This window comes from Amaranthus tricolor, chromosome 6 (genome assembly GCF_026212465.1).
Source record: "Amaranthus tricolor cultivar Red isolate AtriRed21 chromosome 6, ASM2621246v1, whole genome shotgun sequence".
NCBI lineage: Eukaryota > Viridiplantae > Streptophyta > Magnoliopsida > Caryophyllales > Amaranthaceae > Amaranthus > Amaranthus tricolor.
Genome location: NC_080052.1, coordinates 8,845,150 through 8,865,654, shown reverse-complemented (window position 1 = coordinate 8,865,654; position 20,505 = coordinate 8,845,150). Strand labels below are relative to the sequence as shown.

General features: G+C 32.5%; 1 protein-coding gene across 1 annotated transcript; it reads right to left on the bottom strand.

Annotated features, from left to right (window-relative positions):
- Positions 1-1,364: 1,364 nt before the first annotated feature.
- On the bottom strand, positions 1,365-8,098 carry LOC130816002 (monogalactosyldiacylglycerol synthase 2, chloroplastic-like). Its single transcript, XM_057682567.1, has 8 exons — positions 7,450-8,098; positions 5,782-5,954; positions 4,892-5,053; positions 4,660-4,801; positions 3,085-3,309; positions 2,943-3,005; positions 2,379-2,453; positions 1,365-2,178 (listed from the first exon to the last, which is right to left on the bottom strand). The coding sequence occupies exons 1-8, from the start codon at positions 7,750-7,752 to the stop codon at positions 1,918-1,920; spliced, it is 1,404 nt and encodes a 467-aa protein (XP_057538550.1). The 5' UTR covers positions 7,753-8,098; the 3' UTR covers positions 1,365-1,917.
- Positions 8,099-20,505: the final 12,407 nt, after the last annotated feature.

Below are 20,505 nucleotides of genomic sequence, written 5' to 3'. Positions count from 1 at the left end.
TTTATAATGAGAAAAATTATCGTGAATAATACAATTATTCACTGATCTCCATACAATAATACTACTTTTTATTAACCATGAATGATATCAATTTAAGAAGGTATTTTTCTAGAATAATATCAACTATTATTTATAGTAGGTTATTTGACAAAAAAACAAAGGCAAATAAATTTTAAAAAAATTGATATTATTCTAGCAAAACACTCCTAATTTAGTATTATTTATATATGATTATTCAAAAATTAATATCATTATAAAAAAAATTAACGAACACTTGTCTCTTAGTAATGTTGCCACTTGCCACAAGTAACAAGTGCGTGAGGACTATAACTCTCTTCTAAGACAACTTCAACTAATTTTGCTTAATTAGACGAAATATGGGGTTAAATCAATTTAATACGCCTTCATTGATTTATATTTAAGACTTAGACATTGGATTTAAATTATTAAATACTCCAATACTTTTAATATTAGTTGCACAAGTACCTTTCAATACAATTTTAATTAATGGTGTACTCCATTTGTTTAGTGTCATGTCATTTTGTCAATACTTCATATCAATATGTATATTGTACTTGTAGTTTCAATAGATTAGAAGCGATGCCAAATCAACACTCAAGGAAAGCATCTTTGATATATTTGTTCTTTTTTCAATGAAAAATACATACATATATATATATATATATATATATATATATATATATATATATATATATATATATATATATATATATATATATATATATATATATATATATATATATATAAAATCGTAAATGAATTCCTAATCATGAATTTTTTTTACCAAGATAATAGAAAATTATAAAATTGATATTAATAATATTTACATTAAAGAATCAAAAAAATCACATTTGGCTTCATACTTATAAATTAAGATTAAAAAAGAAAATGGTATAAATAGACCGAATATGAGGGTGTATAAACCAAGAAAGATAACAAAGCTTCAATATATATATAGAAATAAACGTTTAAAAAAAACAACCGTAATATTTTTCTTCGAGCTATTCTTGTGAGAGGCCGTCTCCCAGTGAGACCCTTCAACACAAAGTATATATATGTTAATAATTATATTAATTAGACTATTTAGCTAATATATAAAAGGGTCTCAGAGAGTTTCTGTATCACACAAAAATTTATATCTTTCTATAGAAAAAATTGATATACATTTTATTAATTTCAAAATTACCAATACAAATATAAAACGCCCTTCTTAACTATATTCTATTACTTGTTCGTGCTCTTTGAGTTTACAACAAGTCAACAACCATTCAAATTATATGAAAGATTTTTTTGATAGTTGTCACAAATTAAAATAACGAACACAATTAACCTTGCAACAAATATGTCTAAAAAAACATCAACTATTCAGAAAGGACTAACAAAGATTAAAAACCAAACTTAAATCAATATATTCACCCTTGATTACATCTTGTACAAAATTCAAAACAGAAAATGAAAACACAATCAAATGAAAAATAATGGACATTACTAGAAAATAGTCAATACCCATATCCAATCCTTCAACTAAGCAACCTAAAATATCCTAAATCTTTTAAGGACATTAAGACTTTAATTATGTCCTAATTAATTAGAATCATAACTCCCACTAACTAAAACTACACCACATAATTTTTATTAATTCTTTTCAATTTTTTTACACATATTGATTGATTGATCTTTAAGGGCTAAAACAATGAATTTTTGTTTTACTAATAACTACATGTACATATTGACTTATTTCTACAAAAAAACCTTTAATATTCCAAAGAATTGGTTTTTCTTTTAAGAGATAGCTTAATTTCGAATCCGTAACTACCTTGTCAATGAACCAACCCAATAAAAACTTTAACTTGCTGGCATATCGAGCCTCGTGATATGTTATATAGTCCATCGGAATTAAATTAAGTTTGCAAGAGAGGAAGTTAGCATGTAAGGAAAGTTAGCTAGAGGCCCTCTTTGGGCAGCAAGTTCATGAATATCCCTAACAATCTCAAACACAGCTTCAGGTTTAGCCAACTTCAGGGCATTCTCCGACTTTTTCTTCAGCTCATCGCTGTTCGTACTGAACCATTCTGCAACTATTCTCGCTGTTTCCTTAGGGCTACGTGTAAACACACCCGCACCATTCTCAACCACATACGGTACATTCCCTTTCTCCTAAGGTTACCATAAGATAGAAATAAGGGGGGATTTCGTTAGTCGAATGTATGCAAACTTAATTAAATTGTTTCTGATTGGCCTTGATAGTAAACAGTATTTACAACTTTACATATGTATGAAGTGCTACACATAAATCGAAAGTAAAGAATATTTGTGGAATGCAATTACATTAAAAAGCAAGTGCATCATCAACTTACTTGGCCAGGAATGTAGTCGTTAAGGATGATTGGAAGTCCTCTGATTAATGCTTCTGCTATTGTTCCTGGTCCTGCCTGTTTTAAATAGAACTCATTCAATCCAAGTCTAGTTTTTAATTTGGATTCAATAAAAAAACTACACAACCTGAAAAAAGTGTTGAAATGCTGATAAAACATAGCTTATTACAAAGAAAATGACATTCTATAAGATAGTTTTGGACAAAAAATATTTTAAGAAAGTGTTGTGTAGACTTGTTTAATACTATTTTAGTGTGCACCAATCTTAAAAGGTACAGAAACAATATCTTTTTTCTCTGACAAGTACAATCAAGTATAATAATCGAAAAATGTTATTTTCAAGTTAGTACACACTACAATAATGTGGACGACTAAGCCTATATATAGGAGACTTATGCTAAAATATGACGATTGATAAAATTTTCGCTCGCCCCTCCTAAAATGATGCGTTATTTATATGGGTTTAAAGTTGATCGCCGTAAAAAAATGGTTCAAGATCCGCTATTAAAGTTGGAGAATTCTAGGGTTGGGGAAGTTTGAATTCACCTTTGTAATAATACAATCACAAGCTCCCATCCATTTCTCCATCTGTTTCTCAAATCCTCTTACCTATAATCAAAATGTAAAGTTACCAAACATTTTTTTTCTAATTATTATTTTCCTAAATTAAGGTAAAATAATAAATTACCTTAACAAGAATTTTCCAGTCCATTGATTCAAGTGTAGAAGCAAGTGATCTATTACGACCACATATAACAATCAATTGACCAATTGGTTTGTTAAGGCATTTGTCAAACAATGATTCTCCAAGTTCCATGGCAGTCTTCTTTACTGGACCCATGCCTTCACCTCCTCCCATTAGTAAAACTGCTGGTAAATTTGGGTCCATCTCAAGCTCTACTCTTAAATCATCCTGTAACCACACAATTTGACCAACAAACAACTCCATCACAACATGTTGTTACCCAATGCCAAATGGCTTCCGCCTAGACAAAATCAGTCAAGTGGCTTCTATCTAGACGGAACCAGAAAACTCGAATGTATGCAACAATACATTATCCTTGTATGAACAAAGAAGTTGTTCATATGCTTAACTATAGTTATCAGAATCCCGATTCTGATCTACGATTCTACAATTTTACGATCCAAAAATAGATGACCGATCTGGATCGTAGGTAGGATCTTAATTTGGTAGAATCATGCAATCCTGCTTAGCTAAACAATCTAGGTGGTAGGTCATAAGACGATTCTATAATCCTACGATGCAACGATTCGAATCCAAATGTATTGTCTCAATCGTAAAATATTTTCATGTAATACAGATTTCACTTATATATATATATATATATATATATATATATATATATATATATATATATATATATATATAAAGAAGGGATCCATTGAGAAGGGGTTGAAAATGAGAAGGGTAACTATATTACACAGAAAGGTAACTATGAAATAATTTTAAAAATGTTCTTAATTTATAACATAGTATCTTTTTTTATATATAGTAACCAAACAAAATCAAAAAAAAATCCTTCTCACCCTTCTCATTTTAAAATCCTTCTTATTTAATCCTCTCTCTCTCTCTCTCTCTCTCTCTCTCTCTATATATATATATATATATATATATATATATATACAAAATAATTATATCGATTCCTTTATAAAATTGAAGTTTTTCATGATTTGCGGTTTATAAAAATTATTAGTATATTTTTTCAAAATTTTATAGATAACGTCAAATAAGTTTTTATACCTTAAAACATAAAAAGAGAACAAATATAAATGATAATCAGCAATACAAAGCACATTAATGCAAATCTGTAGGATCACAAGATCCTACGATCCGATTCTACCGATTTCGATTCTACCCCTCAACGATTCTAGTTAGAAACCCGATCCTAATAACCTTGTGCTTAACCCAAGAAATTATACTGCACTACAGGGACGGATCTAAAAAATCATATGATGTCAATAATATTTAACCAGCACATATATTAGTATCTTTAGGTATATAATTCTACACATAAGTTGAATATTCTCAGTTGACATCATTGACTACCCTTACATCTGCTCCTGCTACGCTATGCCTATAATTTTACGAAACATCTCAATTAACAACGGACTTCTTTATACCACTAGCTAGCTCCAAACATCCCCGTTTTTGGTGGTAAAAGCCTCGGTTTAAAACAAGAACATCAGTAACAACACGATCAAGTTAGTAGGAATCGATTTTAATTATCGAATAAAAGCTGACCTTAGAGAGAATTGCGCGAGCAAAGGAAGGCCTAACAGGCAAGCCGAAAACTTGAATTTGAGAGTCTTCAAGGCCATCTAAAGAAGCCCTTTTGGCAACTTCCCTTGAAGGACAATACAATCTATTCACACCAGGATGAAACCTGAGAAAAAACATAATTAATTATAAAGATCATGACATTCAACTGTTAAAAACAATAAGTCAATTTATAGGCAATTGAATGGTAAGTTACCAAGTTCTATGGCAAGAATTGAGATCAGTGATAACAGTAACAAAGATCACTTTCTTCTGAAGTCTTTGCCACTTTAGAACCAACAATGGTATATGTTGCATTAGAGGATGAACACTGATTATTATATCCGGCTTGTATTCCATTAATCCAGCTTCCACTTCCCTTCATTCATTTAAATTTTCGCCATTAATTTCTTTTTTTTAAAATACATGTCTAAATAGTTAGACTGATACAGTTAAATTTATTATTAGACTTTTACACAAGACCGCAGAAAAAAAATTGACTACACACATGCTCTATGAGTTTCCATACTAAACCAATGAGCAATAGGGAGAGAATTTTATCAAACTTATATATTAGTCAACTTCTCTGATCTAATTCTTTAATGTAGGATTCCTTGTGGATTATTTTTCCAACAAACATAATAAACAATTTGTAAATTCTTTAACTTGATCAGTTCTGAAGGGTGGTTAAAATTACAATGGACAAATGATTATAAAAAACGTCTAAAATTCGAGGGGAAAAATAGTTAGCTTAATTCTACTCGAAATTAGATGAACAAAAAATACTTTTATGTTATGTAGTTATGTGTCTCAAGTTGTATTTATCTACAGAAAATACTAACATGGAATGCTATTCACTCCCATTAGTTAAGCATCATTATAAACAGCAAATAAACAACCATGATCATAGTCATTAATGATTTCATAAGAATAGTTCACATGCATCTAATCATGTCACAATTATAAGATATACTTCCTCCATCTAAACCCTTGAGCTATCAGTTCACCACAAGCGTGTCATTTACTTATTTAAAAAGCTATTTCCTATTCTTATTGTCGGGTTTCAATAATATATTTAGTAAAAATAAGTCGAGATGACGAACATACTTAGCATAGAAGGCAGCAATAGCAGCAAGGTAAATGGAGTGAATCCACTTAGGTGAAGTACTATGAAATGCAAGGTTCCAAAGTTGTACATGCTTCACCATGAACTTGTATTGTCTTTCCATGTCATTCAATGGCCAACCAGTATACTCTTTCCATACATCCTTTATAATTATCTGGAATCACATTGTGTCAACTATGAGATACACAAATCTTTTATTTAATTGGTCAGACCGAAATACAATTAAAAAAAGATTTTATCATACTTTTGCCGTTTCATTATGCTTGCAACTGATAGTGGCATATTTCCATATAATATTTCACAATCAGTTGGGAGTATTTCAGAACGAGGATAGTACTAGCTATTACTCCCTCCGTTCCACTTAAAATGTCTCATTTACTTTTTGCACACTATGCAATGCACTTATTCAATACTTAATATCCGTTATTATACATAATGTAATACTATAAAAAAATGGATATTAATAATCTTTGCATTGAGATGAATCAAACAAGATGTCACTTGACTATATTTTAATCTATAAATTAAGAATAAAATACAAATTAAAAGTGTTAAATGAATAGTGTCAAAAAGGTAAATGTCTCGTTTTGTGGGGGAATGAAGGGAGTATTACGCAATTACACAGAAACTACTCTTTTTTTAACATTTACAAAAAAAACAAAAAAAAAGGAAGGTCCAGAATTAAGCTTGATTCTCAAGCTACAATCAATCAATGATATATGCAATATAAATGGTACAGTACTAACAAACTTTTTCATAACTTAAAAAGGGTCAAAAAGGACCATCAAAGAAAGGTAATTTTCTGCCTTGAAAAGTTACTGCTGAGAAATTTACCACTTTATTACAGTATATGAAACTTCAAGCTAGCATCAAAACTAGAAGTTTGGAAGCTACTACATGCTTTGTATGGTAACTTGCTTTCTAGTTTTCTTGTTACTTGATTTTTACCTTTTGCCTTACTTGGTTAGATGGAAAAAATAAATTCTTCCCTAAATGTGTAAGCCAACTAAAAAGTTAGTTTTAACCTAAATAACTGGTACTCCTATACCAACTAACTAGCTACCTCTATTTGGGTTATCAAATCGATTTTAGATTATACATTTTAGGTTAGTTTAAAACGAATTTTATATCTACGTAAATTTTTACATATTTTTAAATTCATTTTTAAGGGAGTCAAAGTCAAGTTTAATTTCAGATTGTTCCAATAAATTTCAGATGATTTGTTTTAAACCTTCAAAAACACCCTATGTAAATCTATCTAAGAAATTGAATGCAACCCAAAAGAAACAAAAGGAAAAAAAAATCCCAATTCACCCAAAATGCAGATTGACTCAACAAGTGCAGAAAACAGACAGAAATCAAACAAATGAGAACTAGTGCCCGATGACTCGATTACCTGACCTTGAAACCAAATACAACTTAACCCGACATCAAAATAAATTTAAAATAACGTAAAAATGAATATGGATACGAAACTCGATTTTGAACGGACATAAAACAATTAACCCGAAATTAAACCAATGACCAGAATGTACCCTTCTAAAAAAACCGCAGAAAACCCATCAGGAAAACCCCCAAGAAAATTCAAAAACATAATTAAAACAAGCAAAACAAGAGTATTAAAATCAAAAAATAGAAAAGGAACTTGCATTATATTGATCACCAAACTCTAATTTGAAAGCATCTCTAATGGCTTCAGCAGAGGCTCTATGACCACCACCAGTATCACTCATCAAAATCAACACATTCTTAGTTCTATCAGCTCCAAGTTGAACCATCTCCATTGTTTCATCTTCATCTTCATCTTCCATTACATCATACACCATTGAAGAAGAAGAAGAATACAGAGAACATGATCTTTTGTTGCTGTTACTTCCATGATAATACCCTCCGACTCTTGAAAATACTGTGCTTAAAGATGATCTTTTCGGTGAAACAACCGACATCACCATCTATAAAGATTAAAAGGATTAAATTTTGAATCTTGGAGTGAAATTTGACCGTTAAATGTGAAAATATTGAAGGGTTTTGGTTTTGTTTTGGAGTTGGAGTTGGTCCAAAATTGATTTGGCAACTGAAGATGGAGATGGGGAGAGGAGAGTTTTTAAAGGATGTATGCTTGGAATTATTCTTGGAATTTTTATATGAAGGATTTTTGAAGGGGAAAGTGATGCGAATTATTTGTTGGAATGTTCTTATAAGTAGATTCGGATCTTTTCCATTGACAACTAATAAAAAGAAAAGATAAATGTAAATGAAAAAAATTACCAACTAGGGAAAAATATTTACATTGAAAATAAGAACTATTGAAAATTATTGGAAAAATTATCTATAATAATCCAATCTTTTTATGATTTTACTATGATAATTTCAGCTATTCATTAAATATAAATAATTCTAACTTTAAAGCTATTTTCTTAAAGTGTGAACTTTTTAAATTTGTTTTATGTAAATTTAATTAATATTAATAATTTTTATACATTGAATAACGTAAAAAATAGATATGATAATTGACGTGAATGTGTAAATAAACAATTAATAGTTATTAGTTTTCTACTAACTATTGATATACTTAAAAGTGTTATTTTACACTATTTTTGAATAATAATTTTGGAGAGAAAAAAAGGGAGGAAAGAGGAAGAAAGGGAAGGGAAGAAAAGTGGAAGTAAGTAGTTTTTGATTGTATAGAAGAAAATGGATGGAAAAGGGAGGAAAATAAAAGTTTTTACGTAACTTTATTTCAATTTTAGAGAGGTTGAAACTAATAAAAATTATTTAATAAATCTTTTCAATTTCATTTTCTCCAAAATTTTTCTCTTTTATTTTTCTATGTAAATAAGAAATTTTTTTCTCTTTAAATTCTTTCCCTTTCTTTTCCTGCATTTCCTTCCATCTAAATACATTCTTAATTTTCCCAAATTTTAAGTCACGGACAAGTATTTAAGAGTAGCTATTTTCACATCTATTTTTGCCTTAGAGCTCCTTTATGTGGTCAGTAGAGGAGAGGAGTGTTTTAATTTGCTGGGGCCTCATCACCATCCCATTTTAGAAAGAATTTGAAGTTTATTATTTGACAAGTTTGTACACTATTGGATAACTTGTATAGCTGTGCACTTACAACCATTAATAATTTTTTTTGGATTAGTTTCTTAACCTAGTACTGAAAGCCAACGTGACAGAATTGTCATGAGTTCAAATCTTACTTTTTAATTCAAGTGAAATATTTTATGTCAGATATAAATAATAACACATATATTGCATTCGCTTTTTTAGTCTAAAAAACTCATATAAAAACATGTTTTTACATAGGTAGATATACAGTACAGTGTTCACTAGTTAGAAAACACAAGTAGATGATAATTTTATTTTCAAAGTCTATATTTAACTGATAAAAATCTCCTATATATTCGGCAAATATGTTATGAACAACTAATATCATTTCACTGGGCAAGTTATGTATTGTACGCGTATTATTATAAAATGAGTTTATATAATTAGATTATTTATTTAATTAATTATCTTAAGAATTAAGTGATTACTTTATGTTTATTAGTGATCACTTTAATATCAATAAATGATCATTATAAAATTATAACTGATCACTTTAAGGTTATAATTAATCACTTTAAGGTAATAATTAATCACTTTAATACATAAGAGTATTTGAATTAGCCTAATAGAGACATTCTCACTGTGAGACTGTTTTATTTAAAAATTTGTATTCTATTTTCCAATCCCAATACTACAGTTTTAACTTCATAATGCAATTTAGTAATTGAACATTTCATTGTAGCATGTTGAATACAATTATTTTAATAAAATCCATTACTGACCCACCTAATTAGCAATAGACCCGCTAATGACCCAATAAAATAAAATTCAATAACAATCCGCTATGCTAATAACCTACTAAATATATAATCTAACCCGCAGCCCGAACTGCCAACCCGCACCATTAACCAGCTGTAGTTGCACATGCCTCTTCCGAACTCTCAGACGAACCACGTCATGAAAATTAGGATCCATGGCCTCATTCCTCACCAAGTTGGTTAACGACAATGAAATATGTCTACTAAACATAAGTCACCGGCCACCAGTCAAATTATTGAAGGTAGCTGAAATCTACCTGCTCATATTTATTGGTTCTTAATTTTTATGTCCAAGTAGGTAACTACGTACCCATAACATCTTAATATTTTATGCCCAATTATATCCTATATTACCACATTTACTTTTTCATAATTTTTAAAACTTTAATTAAATCTCAATATCTATAAACAAGTTTATATTAAAGTTATAAAATATATATAATAATATTCTTTACGCAGAGACGTGTCCTTTAATATAATCGAATATGATATTTTTTAACAATAATAATAATATTTTAAACTAATAATAATAATAATAATAATAATAATAATAATAATAATAATAATAATAATATTATTATTATTATTATTATTAATGATAATAATATTTTAAAATAATAATAATAATAATAATAATAATAATAATAATAATAATAATAATAATAATAGTATTTAAAAAAAATTTATAAAAAAAAATAAAATTTCAAGGGGTGAGTCACACAAAACCCGCGACTCGGCCGCGGCTCAGTCGCACAAAACATGCGAGAGCCGCGGCCGAGTCGCAGGTTTTGTGCGACTCACCCTTTTATATTTTTTTAAAATTTTTTTTAAATATTATTTTTGTTATTATTATTATTATTATTATTATTATTTTTTTTTTTTTTTTTTTTTTAATATTATTTTTATTATTATTATCATTATTATTATTTTTATCATTATTATTATTTTTTTTAAAAATTTTGTTTTAAAATTTTTTTTTATTATTATTTTTAAATATTGTTTTTATTATAATTATGATTATGATTATTGTTATTTTAAGTCTAGGGGCGTTTTCGTCATTTCATTAAAACAGGAGTGATAGCTACCCAAATTAAAGTATAGCTTATGTTAAATTATTTGATATTCGCTACGATTAGACTTTTTAATTCATTAGTCAAACAACTTTTGAGCATATAGATGATAATGGATTTTGGATCCGACCCAGATTTTTTTCTGCAGGTTAAGTTTTAATATTTGGGACCTATCGAATTTTGGTCGAGTCAGGATCTTGGTCTGGATGATAGATTGTGTAATTATATAATATTATTATCATTAGTTAATGAATATAGCTCTATCGCAATCTCAATAGTCAATACGATGCAAAATTCAATCAAATATACTTCCTCCGTTCTAATTTACTAGCAATATTTGCTTTTTCAACACTAATTCAGTTTTTAATATCTCTAATTATGTATAATAAAAAAGTATAAAAATTTGATATTAATAATCTTTGTAATGAGACGAATTAAACAAGGTCTCACTTGACTATGTTTGAACTTATAGATTAAAAACTAGTCACAAATTAAAAGTGATTAAAAAATAGTGTCATTTTACCTAATGTTGCAACTAATATAAAACAGAGGAAGTATGAAAATAAGTTAGGCCCATTTTGGACCCGGATCCAATACTAGATCCACAAAATCTATGGATCCAAATTTGGATCCTAAAAATTTAGACCCATGGGTCCGAATCTGAATCTTGGTCTTAACAATGAAAACGGATCTGCAACCGGGTCCATCTTGACCCGGTCTAGATCTGATCTGTTTTCATCCCTACATATTAGAATGAAAATTTTCCACCACTATGTTTGGATACAAATTAATAGAGGGGAAAAAGAAGGGATTTGAAATGATCGATAATCTCTTGTCAAAATACAAAAGGAATAAGGGATTTGAAGGGAGAAATTTAAAAGGAAAACATGAATAAATCTTGTTAAGGGCGCAATTTAGAATCTTTTTAAAAACAGGATAGATTTGGAGGGAAAATACATATAACTCTTCCTTTTCCTTTCCTTCCCTCCTAAATAAACAGTGAAGATTTGCCTTTCGTTTCTTTTCCCCTCTTTCTTTTTCCTCTCTTCACTTCTCTTTTTCTTTCTTTTTTCTTCAAAATTGTTATCTAATCACATTGTAAATATTCGTAAAAAATGATGAAAATCTTTTTGTATTGAGAATGATGAGCTAAGCTATGGAGTTCTTCCTCATTCAGATTTAATTGTGGAGAAATAGAAAAAATATTTCTAATGAAACAAAACCATACGCGAGAGATAAGATGATTTCAAGTATAGAAACTAGTAAACATTAACATATAGATTTAAGGTGGTTCACCTTTAATGAAGCTATATTCACCATCCTAGACTAGTATATTTATTATGTGTTCAAAGGATAGAAAAGCTTGAAGCTCAATTACAACTTGAAGGAATTACATCAACATAGCATTTTGAGTGTTTATGAGAAACAAATGTATGAAATGGAAATTATTACATGTGGTAATTAAGGAGAGGGACATGGGAGGCTCAGGCTAATAGTTTGGCTCTACATATAATATACATCTGTAACGCCCCGTCATTTTTATGACGTCATTAATTATTATTATAATAACTTTTGGATATTTTATAATTATATTAAATTATTTTTGAGTTAGTTTTAACAAATTTCTTTCATATACGAATTTTTTTCATAAAGGTCTTGTTAGAAGATTCACTCTAATACAAGATGAGTTAGGGTTTCAAGTGAGAGCTCTTATTTCCCTCACAAATAAAGAAACCCACTTGCTCCCTCTCATCCCATCTCCCTCACTGCTTTGTGACTCCAAACCGCCGCCAGGAGGGTTTCTCCCCCGCCACGTGCGATACCCACCACCAGTAGACCAGCCGTGGCAGCCTTGAATTCCACCCTCCACCCTCCATGGCAGCAACCGCGTTCTGCACCTCCCATCAGTAGCTAGCGGCTACCTAAACCACCACCAAGGCCCACCGCAGTGCCTTGTCCCAGCTGTGTCACCACCACCACGCTAAACACTTGTCTTCCCACCCCTCTTCTCTCATTTTTCCATTGTAAGCCATACTCTACTTCCTCTAATTAATTGATTTCTTGTTTTAATTGGAATTTACCAATTTAATGTATTTTGGATTGATTATGTATTAATTTTATTTAATCATATTAATGGGTTATAGTAAAGGTATTATCTTTGAATATGAAATGGTTAGGGTTTGATTTAGAGATGAGATTACTAGTAGTGGGTGTGTTGTATGCTACTTTTGGTGGTGTGGTGATTAATTGAGTAACCTTATAAGTTGTTTTAAGACTTGGTTGATTATTGTTGTGATAATTAATAATGATTTTGATTATAGTTGACTATAGTTATGGTTTTGGTTGTTAATTGGGAGTAATAGTTGCTAATTGTTGTGACTTGATTGTTGTGAATTACAAGCACTCTTGGTAGGTCGTCATTGAAGTTAGAATTGTATAATTTTAGTAAAGCCAAGAACATAATGTCAACTTATCGTCGACGGTTGCTAAAGTTACTTGTTATGATGTTTGATTATAGTTCTTTCTAACCTTGGAGAATGTAATAAATGGTATTGCGATGTGATAACTTTAAGATTTGTCGTTATCATCATCTTAGCACTATATTAACTTCGTAAGATTCAAGTGTGATTTGTTATTTTTTTAGGTAACGTGAATCAATATAACTCAAATATGGTTGGTGTAAAGGAACGATTTACATAATCCTTTTATTCTTAAATTGATGGAAAGACTTGTGTTGTTGTTTAGTTAATGATCATGACTTGTATTGAATGAGTTGTGTGCGTGCTAGAGTAATCGAAAATTCATGTTGAATGGGTGATAGTGGTTACTTTGGTAATTTGTTGGTATGACAAGAAGTTAAGGGGACTTATTAGTTCTATTCCTAACTATATAGATGCCCATTTCATAAGAGGAAGGTAAAACTTTAGTTGAGTGACTTTTGTGACTTTTGGTCGTGCAGTGACGCTTACAGGTACGTACACGCAGTAACGAACCCTAATATGCAATTCTCTTTAAGACAATATTTTTTATTGTAATAAAATGCATTGCATCGAAACTATGAGATACTAGTGAGTACACTTTATAGGAAGAGCTATCGATTATGAAATCCTTGTGCCTAGACTAGTTTAGAGAATGTAAGTGCTAGTAGAAGGCGGGGACCATTACCTTATCTATTTAAGAATTGGATTATGTCTTACTTTGAGCTAGAATGACTCCTTTATAGGTGGATTTCGTATTTTGTTTGAGTTGTTCAGTGGGTTTTGGCATTCTGCTATCCTAGGGCACTCATTGATAGTAGAAAGCGGGAGTTATTCCCATTTGATTAAGCATTAGATTACAAATTAGTTGGCGTGACTCAACTGGATTATATCCAATTGATTTAGTAGTCCCTAGGTGAGATCCGACGGGATCACCGTATGGGGTATGAGCATACTTTTGTCATTGGGCGCCAGGTGGCCGATACCGCCCCTTGCCCGAGGTATTACCATGCGGGCTTTGCAAACCCGAATATGGTGGCCTCTTCACTGGATTGGTACCCCAGTGTTTTTTATTTTCCGAAAGGTAGGACTCGAGAGGGTCAGCTAGAGGGGGTATGAGCTCATACTTTTCCATGGGCGCCGGGTGGCCGATAACGCCCTTGGCCGTGTCACTATACCATGAAGTAAAAAAAGATCCACTGATATAAAGTTATTCAATGATAGAAAGTTTACACATTGATAGAACATTTACTCATTGATAGAAAATTTATTCAATGATAGAATAGTTTATGCTAATGAGAAGCGCGCCTACGTTAAGTTACCTCAAGAGAGTTACCAATCCCAAGGATAGACTATGATCTCACTTACTTTAGGATAGAAAAACTATATAAGGTCATGTGTTAGGTAGTCTGTTAATACCTTAGTTGAGTTGATACTACGCGAGTTTTACAAGAGTTAATGTTTTGAGAAGAGGAGTGTGAAGACCTGCATTCTACCCAAGAACACATGGTTTGGGTTGGAAAGGACGTAATGAGATTAAGAAGTATAGGTGGAAGAGAAACGGTGACTATTTGTACTTGTGTCTTATGAAATCATCTTATGTTATTGTGTAACATAATGTTATCTAATAAGTTGGCTTTATTATATTTGATGTTAGTTACTGACATGTACGTGTTTGTGTTTATGTTTGTTGTTTGATGACTTTCTATGATTGTCTTGCTATGACATATTGGCCTTTGGTCTAATGTTGAGCAGCAGGAGAATCATAGACAGGCGTAACAGGTATTGGAGCTTCTTTTGCATTGCATTGTATTGGGGAAGAGTAATGAGGGTGAAGCATAATCTGTGTCATACCATTATCCTTTGACTTTGTAGCTCTTTATTTATCTTTTGTAAGGGGGAGAGTAATCTTTGTATTTTTATTATGAGGCTTTTTGTCCGCCTTTGTATATTTGTATTTCCACTGCGTAGTTTATAACTTTATATGGTTTTATAGAGCTAAGCCATTTTAAAACGCAAGTGTAGACAATGGAACTACGATCCATGCTTGGCATGTTGATTTGAGAAGCCAGCGATGAATCATTCTGCCGTGGTGTGAGATTTTAAAGGCAATGATACCTTAGATTAGTTTAATGTTTTATGGTGTTGATTTTTCTACCACATCTTCAATGGTTAGCAGAGATGTTGCCAAAATTTCCACTCACTTTTTTAAAGTTAATCTTTAACGTTTATCTAAATTTTTTTCCTTTTCTTTTTATGTAACATCCGAATTTTCTCCCGTCCTTCACGATTTTGGTTTCACTTAAGGGGTTGGAAATTCAGGGGTTGGAAATTCAGGGGTGTTACAGGTGGTTACCAGAACTAGTGGTTCCTATTTTGACGCCTTGTGTTTCTAAATTCATTTCAAAATAGTTTTGGAATTTAAAGTTATTCGTGAGAGTTGGGGTAGACTTGGGATAGGAGCATCATCTATTTTATAAGTTTTGTTATCGTTACACGTGCATAGATACCTAGATTATTTGATTGTTATGTTATAAGATCAGTGATCATTTGTGTCATTATTATAATCAATACTTATGATTTTGGTTTAAATGTTGATATGATTTAACAAATTGGTAGATTTTGATTATGTATCATTGAGCATTGATGACAAGTATTGAGTATTTGGTGTAACTCATGAGTTGTATGATAAGTAGTAATTATAGAGATATAAAGTATGAATGATAGTATTCTAGAAAAGTTGGTTGCATCAGGAACTTTCTTTTGCTTGTGACGATTACATGAAATTTAGTCTCATGTGTCTTTTATTTGTAGAATGTATACAGGTGCCACAATGGACAACTTATCATGAGAATCTTTTATTTGAAATAGATTGGTCCTTTTAATATATAATCCCTTATCAATCATTTGTTTCTTTGTGTGAAAGAATATCTTTTTGATATATTTTTTTCATTTTCATTTTTATTGACGAAGAGAAAATTACATCTCACCTGTTATTATGAATGTAGGTTTTAACTCTGCTTTGATGTTATACTATTGAATAGTTGGATGTATTTATTTAAGAACTAATTGTGAATTACAATTTTAATATTTGATTCTTTTGCGAACTACACCCTTGATTTTTTTTTTCTTCGAATTACAGCCTCCAAAGTAGCCGTTTGACTAGTATTCAAGCGAAGTCATTGGTTCCATACAATTTTAACCGTTGACAACACCTTTTTACCTTTTACTTGTATCATTCCGAAATTTCAAAAATACATTATTATTATTTATTGGAGTTAATTAAATAATGAGGTTAAGTAATTTTTTTATCTTGGGATAATAATTAAGTATTTTGGGCTTAAATCTATAGGCCTCATTATAATTATCCTATTAAGAGGTTAACCCTAACCCTAATTATTACAAATATAAATATGCTCCCTTGTTAACCCTAATTTTCCTTTTCAATCTTATTTATAAACAAGAAAAATTATCATCACATCTTTTCTCTTTCCTTCGTTTGGATTAATCCGTTTAATCATTTAGCAATATCTACACCTTATTCATGTTTTTCCAATAATATCATAAAATTCAGATTGAATTTAGTGAGTATACGGCTACCGCATGCTAACTTCCTGTTTTTCTTTCACGCCACATACCCAGGAAGGTAAATTTTTTTTCCCTTTTTTTTGGTTTATTTTTTTTTATTGTTATCATTATTATTCGGAACTTTTCCCTCAATATTGTAAATTCCACAAGTATCTCCCACTTTGCATGAAATGAAAAGGTATTTCCCAATATACCGTCCACGTGGAAATTTTTTTTTTAAATATTTTCAGACAAAACCGCCAAATAAGATGGCGGTTTTAGGTGAATAGTAAACCGCACCATAAAGTAGCGATTTGGTCAGGGTAAACCGCCATTTCATGTGGCAGTTTTCTCTGGGTGAACCGTCGCCTCATGTGGCGGTTTGCTCTGTACCCTTGTAACTTTTTATTTTATTATTTCAATTCCCATAAATAGTTTAATATCATCTATTCCATAATAATCAACTACGAACCAAATTGATTTGAAAACATTAATTATGAAAATAATGCGAAGATATATTACAATCATGGAAAGTGATACAAGAAATTCAAGCCATATAAATTGATACAAAGTTTATTAAACTACAATCCCCGACCCCTTTTGTTGTGCGCACCGGTGGATGAGGATGGTGTATACTCGTCAACCTCTGCAATGACATTAAGAGTAGGAGCTCGTCTTTGACCAGCACGCTGATATGTAATGATCGTATGCAGAGGCGATGTATATGGAGGAATGGTCATGAAAGCTGGAGGAACGAATGGCGACATAGCACCGGATGTCGATGGGGATCTGGAAAACTGACCTCGAGTAAATGAATGCTCGCGACCTCTTGTGGACCGACTACTTGATCCTCCGGAAGAGCTACTTCGGTGGGCCGAACTCCGTGGATAAGGAGTGTGGAATGTATCATCAACCTCACCAATGATGGGTGGAGTCGAAATGAGGTACTCATACCCCGTCTGACTCAATGCATCGGTCAATGACGCGTTAATGGAGCCAAGGGTCTGAGAACATAGCCGATACCCCACATCAACTAGAGATGTAGTGGCCCCGTGAATCATGTCATTGCATTGAATGAGGACCGATCGGATGCGCTCAGCCTGTATGTTATCATTATATTGTTAAAAGAATCACATAAAAGTATTACTATATGTTATGAGTGTTAAAAGAAGACGTACCGGTAACGTAGATGTCGGATGGTAATGTGATCATGGTTGTGCAAATGTGGTGTTCGTGAGGCGTAGTATGGAGATACGCCTGTACCAATTCATGTACGCACCAGAGCTTTGATCAGTGTAGTTATCTCCTTGAACCAATCGAGATGCTCGGTCATTCCACACATCTACGTGCGATCTATGTCGTATGACGTAGTTCTTGTCCCCAATCCTTCTATCAATCGCAGGTAGTTGAGGTTGGGTGTCACAGGCATGCGGAATTACCCGCTCCAAACCGAATTGACGCATGACACGATCTGGGAGATGTAGCTCGACGATGTCAAAGCAAATAAGTGGACAACGCGATCTCCAAATCTCGTGGCCCGATGTACATATGTGTGGCAAAGCGTCCATCTTAGCCGTTGTATAAGGCTGCATATCATCTGTAATAGAAATCAATATACTCAGTAATATATACATTTTATTGATAACTAATACAAATAATAAATGTTAATAAACTGCTCGTCCCGTTGTCGATCAAGTGCGTCTTTGTAGTAGACTAGACTATGTGGGAAGTGGGACCTCAAAAGATATACGCGAAACTAGTTGCGAACAAACGAACATTGTTTAATATTTCCATGTATCATAAAATAGTGAAATTTGAATTTGAATAGTGAATTGATTGTTGCTACCTTACTGCTAAAGGATCCCTCCCACGACGATGCTGTGAACCTAAGACCGGTTCAAAATCTTCAGCGTCATCGTTCTAATCATGTTGCCCAGCGGGTCGAATCGTCCGAATTATAGGCCTCCCTATATGAATATGCTCCCACGACCATATCTGTAACAACAATAAGCAACCTTCAATGTCCTTGGCACCCTTACGAGATGCTCGACATAAATTACGATACAAATACACAAAGGGTAGCACTTCCCCAACTATACTCATCTACCCGCTCTAAGTATCCTAGCAAAGGGAGATATATCAACTGGACCGAGTCACAGATCTTGTCTGGAAATAAGATGCATCCAAACAGGTACAAAATGTACGTGCGCGTATGCCTCTCGACTGTAACATCATTCGCGTCGTCCTCTAGCACGCTGAAATGCTCTCTGAGCCAAGTCAACTTCAACGAGGATCCAGTGATGATCTTCGGCTCTGTAGGGTCTTGAGGGTTTTCTGGCCAAACCCCTAATAGTTCAGGAACTAAGGCTGGCCAATGTCCCTCTCCATGACTAATCGCTGCCTGTCCTTCAATGGGCAGTCCCAGTATAACTGCCACATCTTGCAACGTGATTGTTCCCTTGCCAACCGTGAGGTGGAATGTATGAGTCTCTGGCCTCCACCTCTCCACTAATGCAGTGATAAGAGCTCGATCGAGCTCTAAACCCCCGCCTAACAACCTATCAATGTAACTAAAACCAGCTAATTCCACTACCTCTACAACTCTGTCATCCACCTGCCAATGTAACGTACTCGCCTAGTAGTTCTGACGAGTAACCAACTGGTTAGTGGAGCCCTTCCACGCAGCTAAGGTTCTGTGGGTCACCTGAAGTGTAAGTACTGATGGATCAACTAGGCCCGGCATCGCCATTATTGCTGTTACATACATAGAATATTATCAGACTCAACATGATGACAAACTAGTGTGCAAGTTAAAAAAACATACTTTGTTGACCTTTGACAAATCGTACGAGGACATGTTTTCTTATTATGACCACTAAATCTACAAATGCTACATGTGTTACGAGGATGCGTCACCGGTGCATCCATTTCGTTCCTCATGAGAGTTGATCGCGGACGACCCTTTCCACGCTTAGTTGAGGGATCTGGAACAACTGTAGGTCCATTCCAAGGATCACAGGTGAACATGTCTGGAACAAGCATAAAGGTCTTCTTATATGTTGATAGGTATTCTGTAGTGCGAAACGAAGGGTCCACAAAAGCATCATACGAAATGTTATGAGCTCGACGTACTGCAAGAACATGTGAGCATGGTAACTCGAACATGGTTGGTTTTTGACAAGAGCATGATGTTGCTGTGAGGTCAACCATGTAACATTTTCCACCTTTTCCTGCAATCTTGTTGCCACGACCAGTAGTGACCTCAAATATCCCACGTACTGTGTCATATATCCTAACATCATGAAAGCGTACTTTTTCAACATTCTTATCAATCGTATTAGTTGGTTTCTTGGCATGCACATGTCCATTCTCTAATCCCTTTCTTCCTAAATCCCTATTTTTTGCAAAGTATTCGTTAATCCGGTATAATGTAATCCTAATCATTGAAGTGATTGAGAGACACCTGGCCCCCTTCATTACGTCATTGAACGCTTCAGACATGTTTGTAGTTTTCAATCCATATCGATGACCACCATCATGAATCAAAGTCCATTGGCGCTCAGGAATAGAATCATCCACTAAGTACTTATATGCGTCCTCATCATACTCTTTAAGGCGATTCATATAGAAATTATATTTCCGAATCTTTGTCTGTTCAAAAGCTTTTCCGAATAAGTTTTTAACTGCTATGTTCTTGAACTTCTTATGCACGTTCGAAGCTA

Coding starts and splice junctions, on each gene's coding strand:
- LOC130816002 (XM_057682567.1), bottom strand. CDS start 7,752: ATGGTGATGTCGGTTGTTTCACCGAAAAGATCATCTTTAAGCACAGTA. Junction 3,006..3,084: donor ACTGGAAAATTCTTGTTAAG/GTAATTTATTAT, acceptor TTTTGATTATAG/GTAAGAGGATTTGAGAAACA. Junction 2,179..2,378: donor ACGACTACATTCCTGGCCAA/GTAAGTTGATGA, acceptor TGGTAACCTTAG/GAGAAAGGGAATGTACCGTA.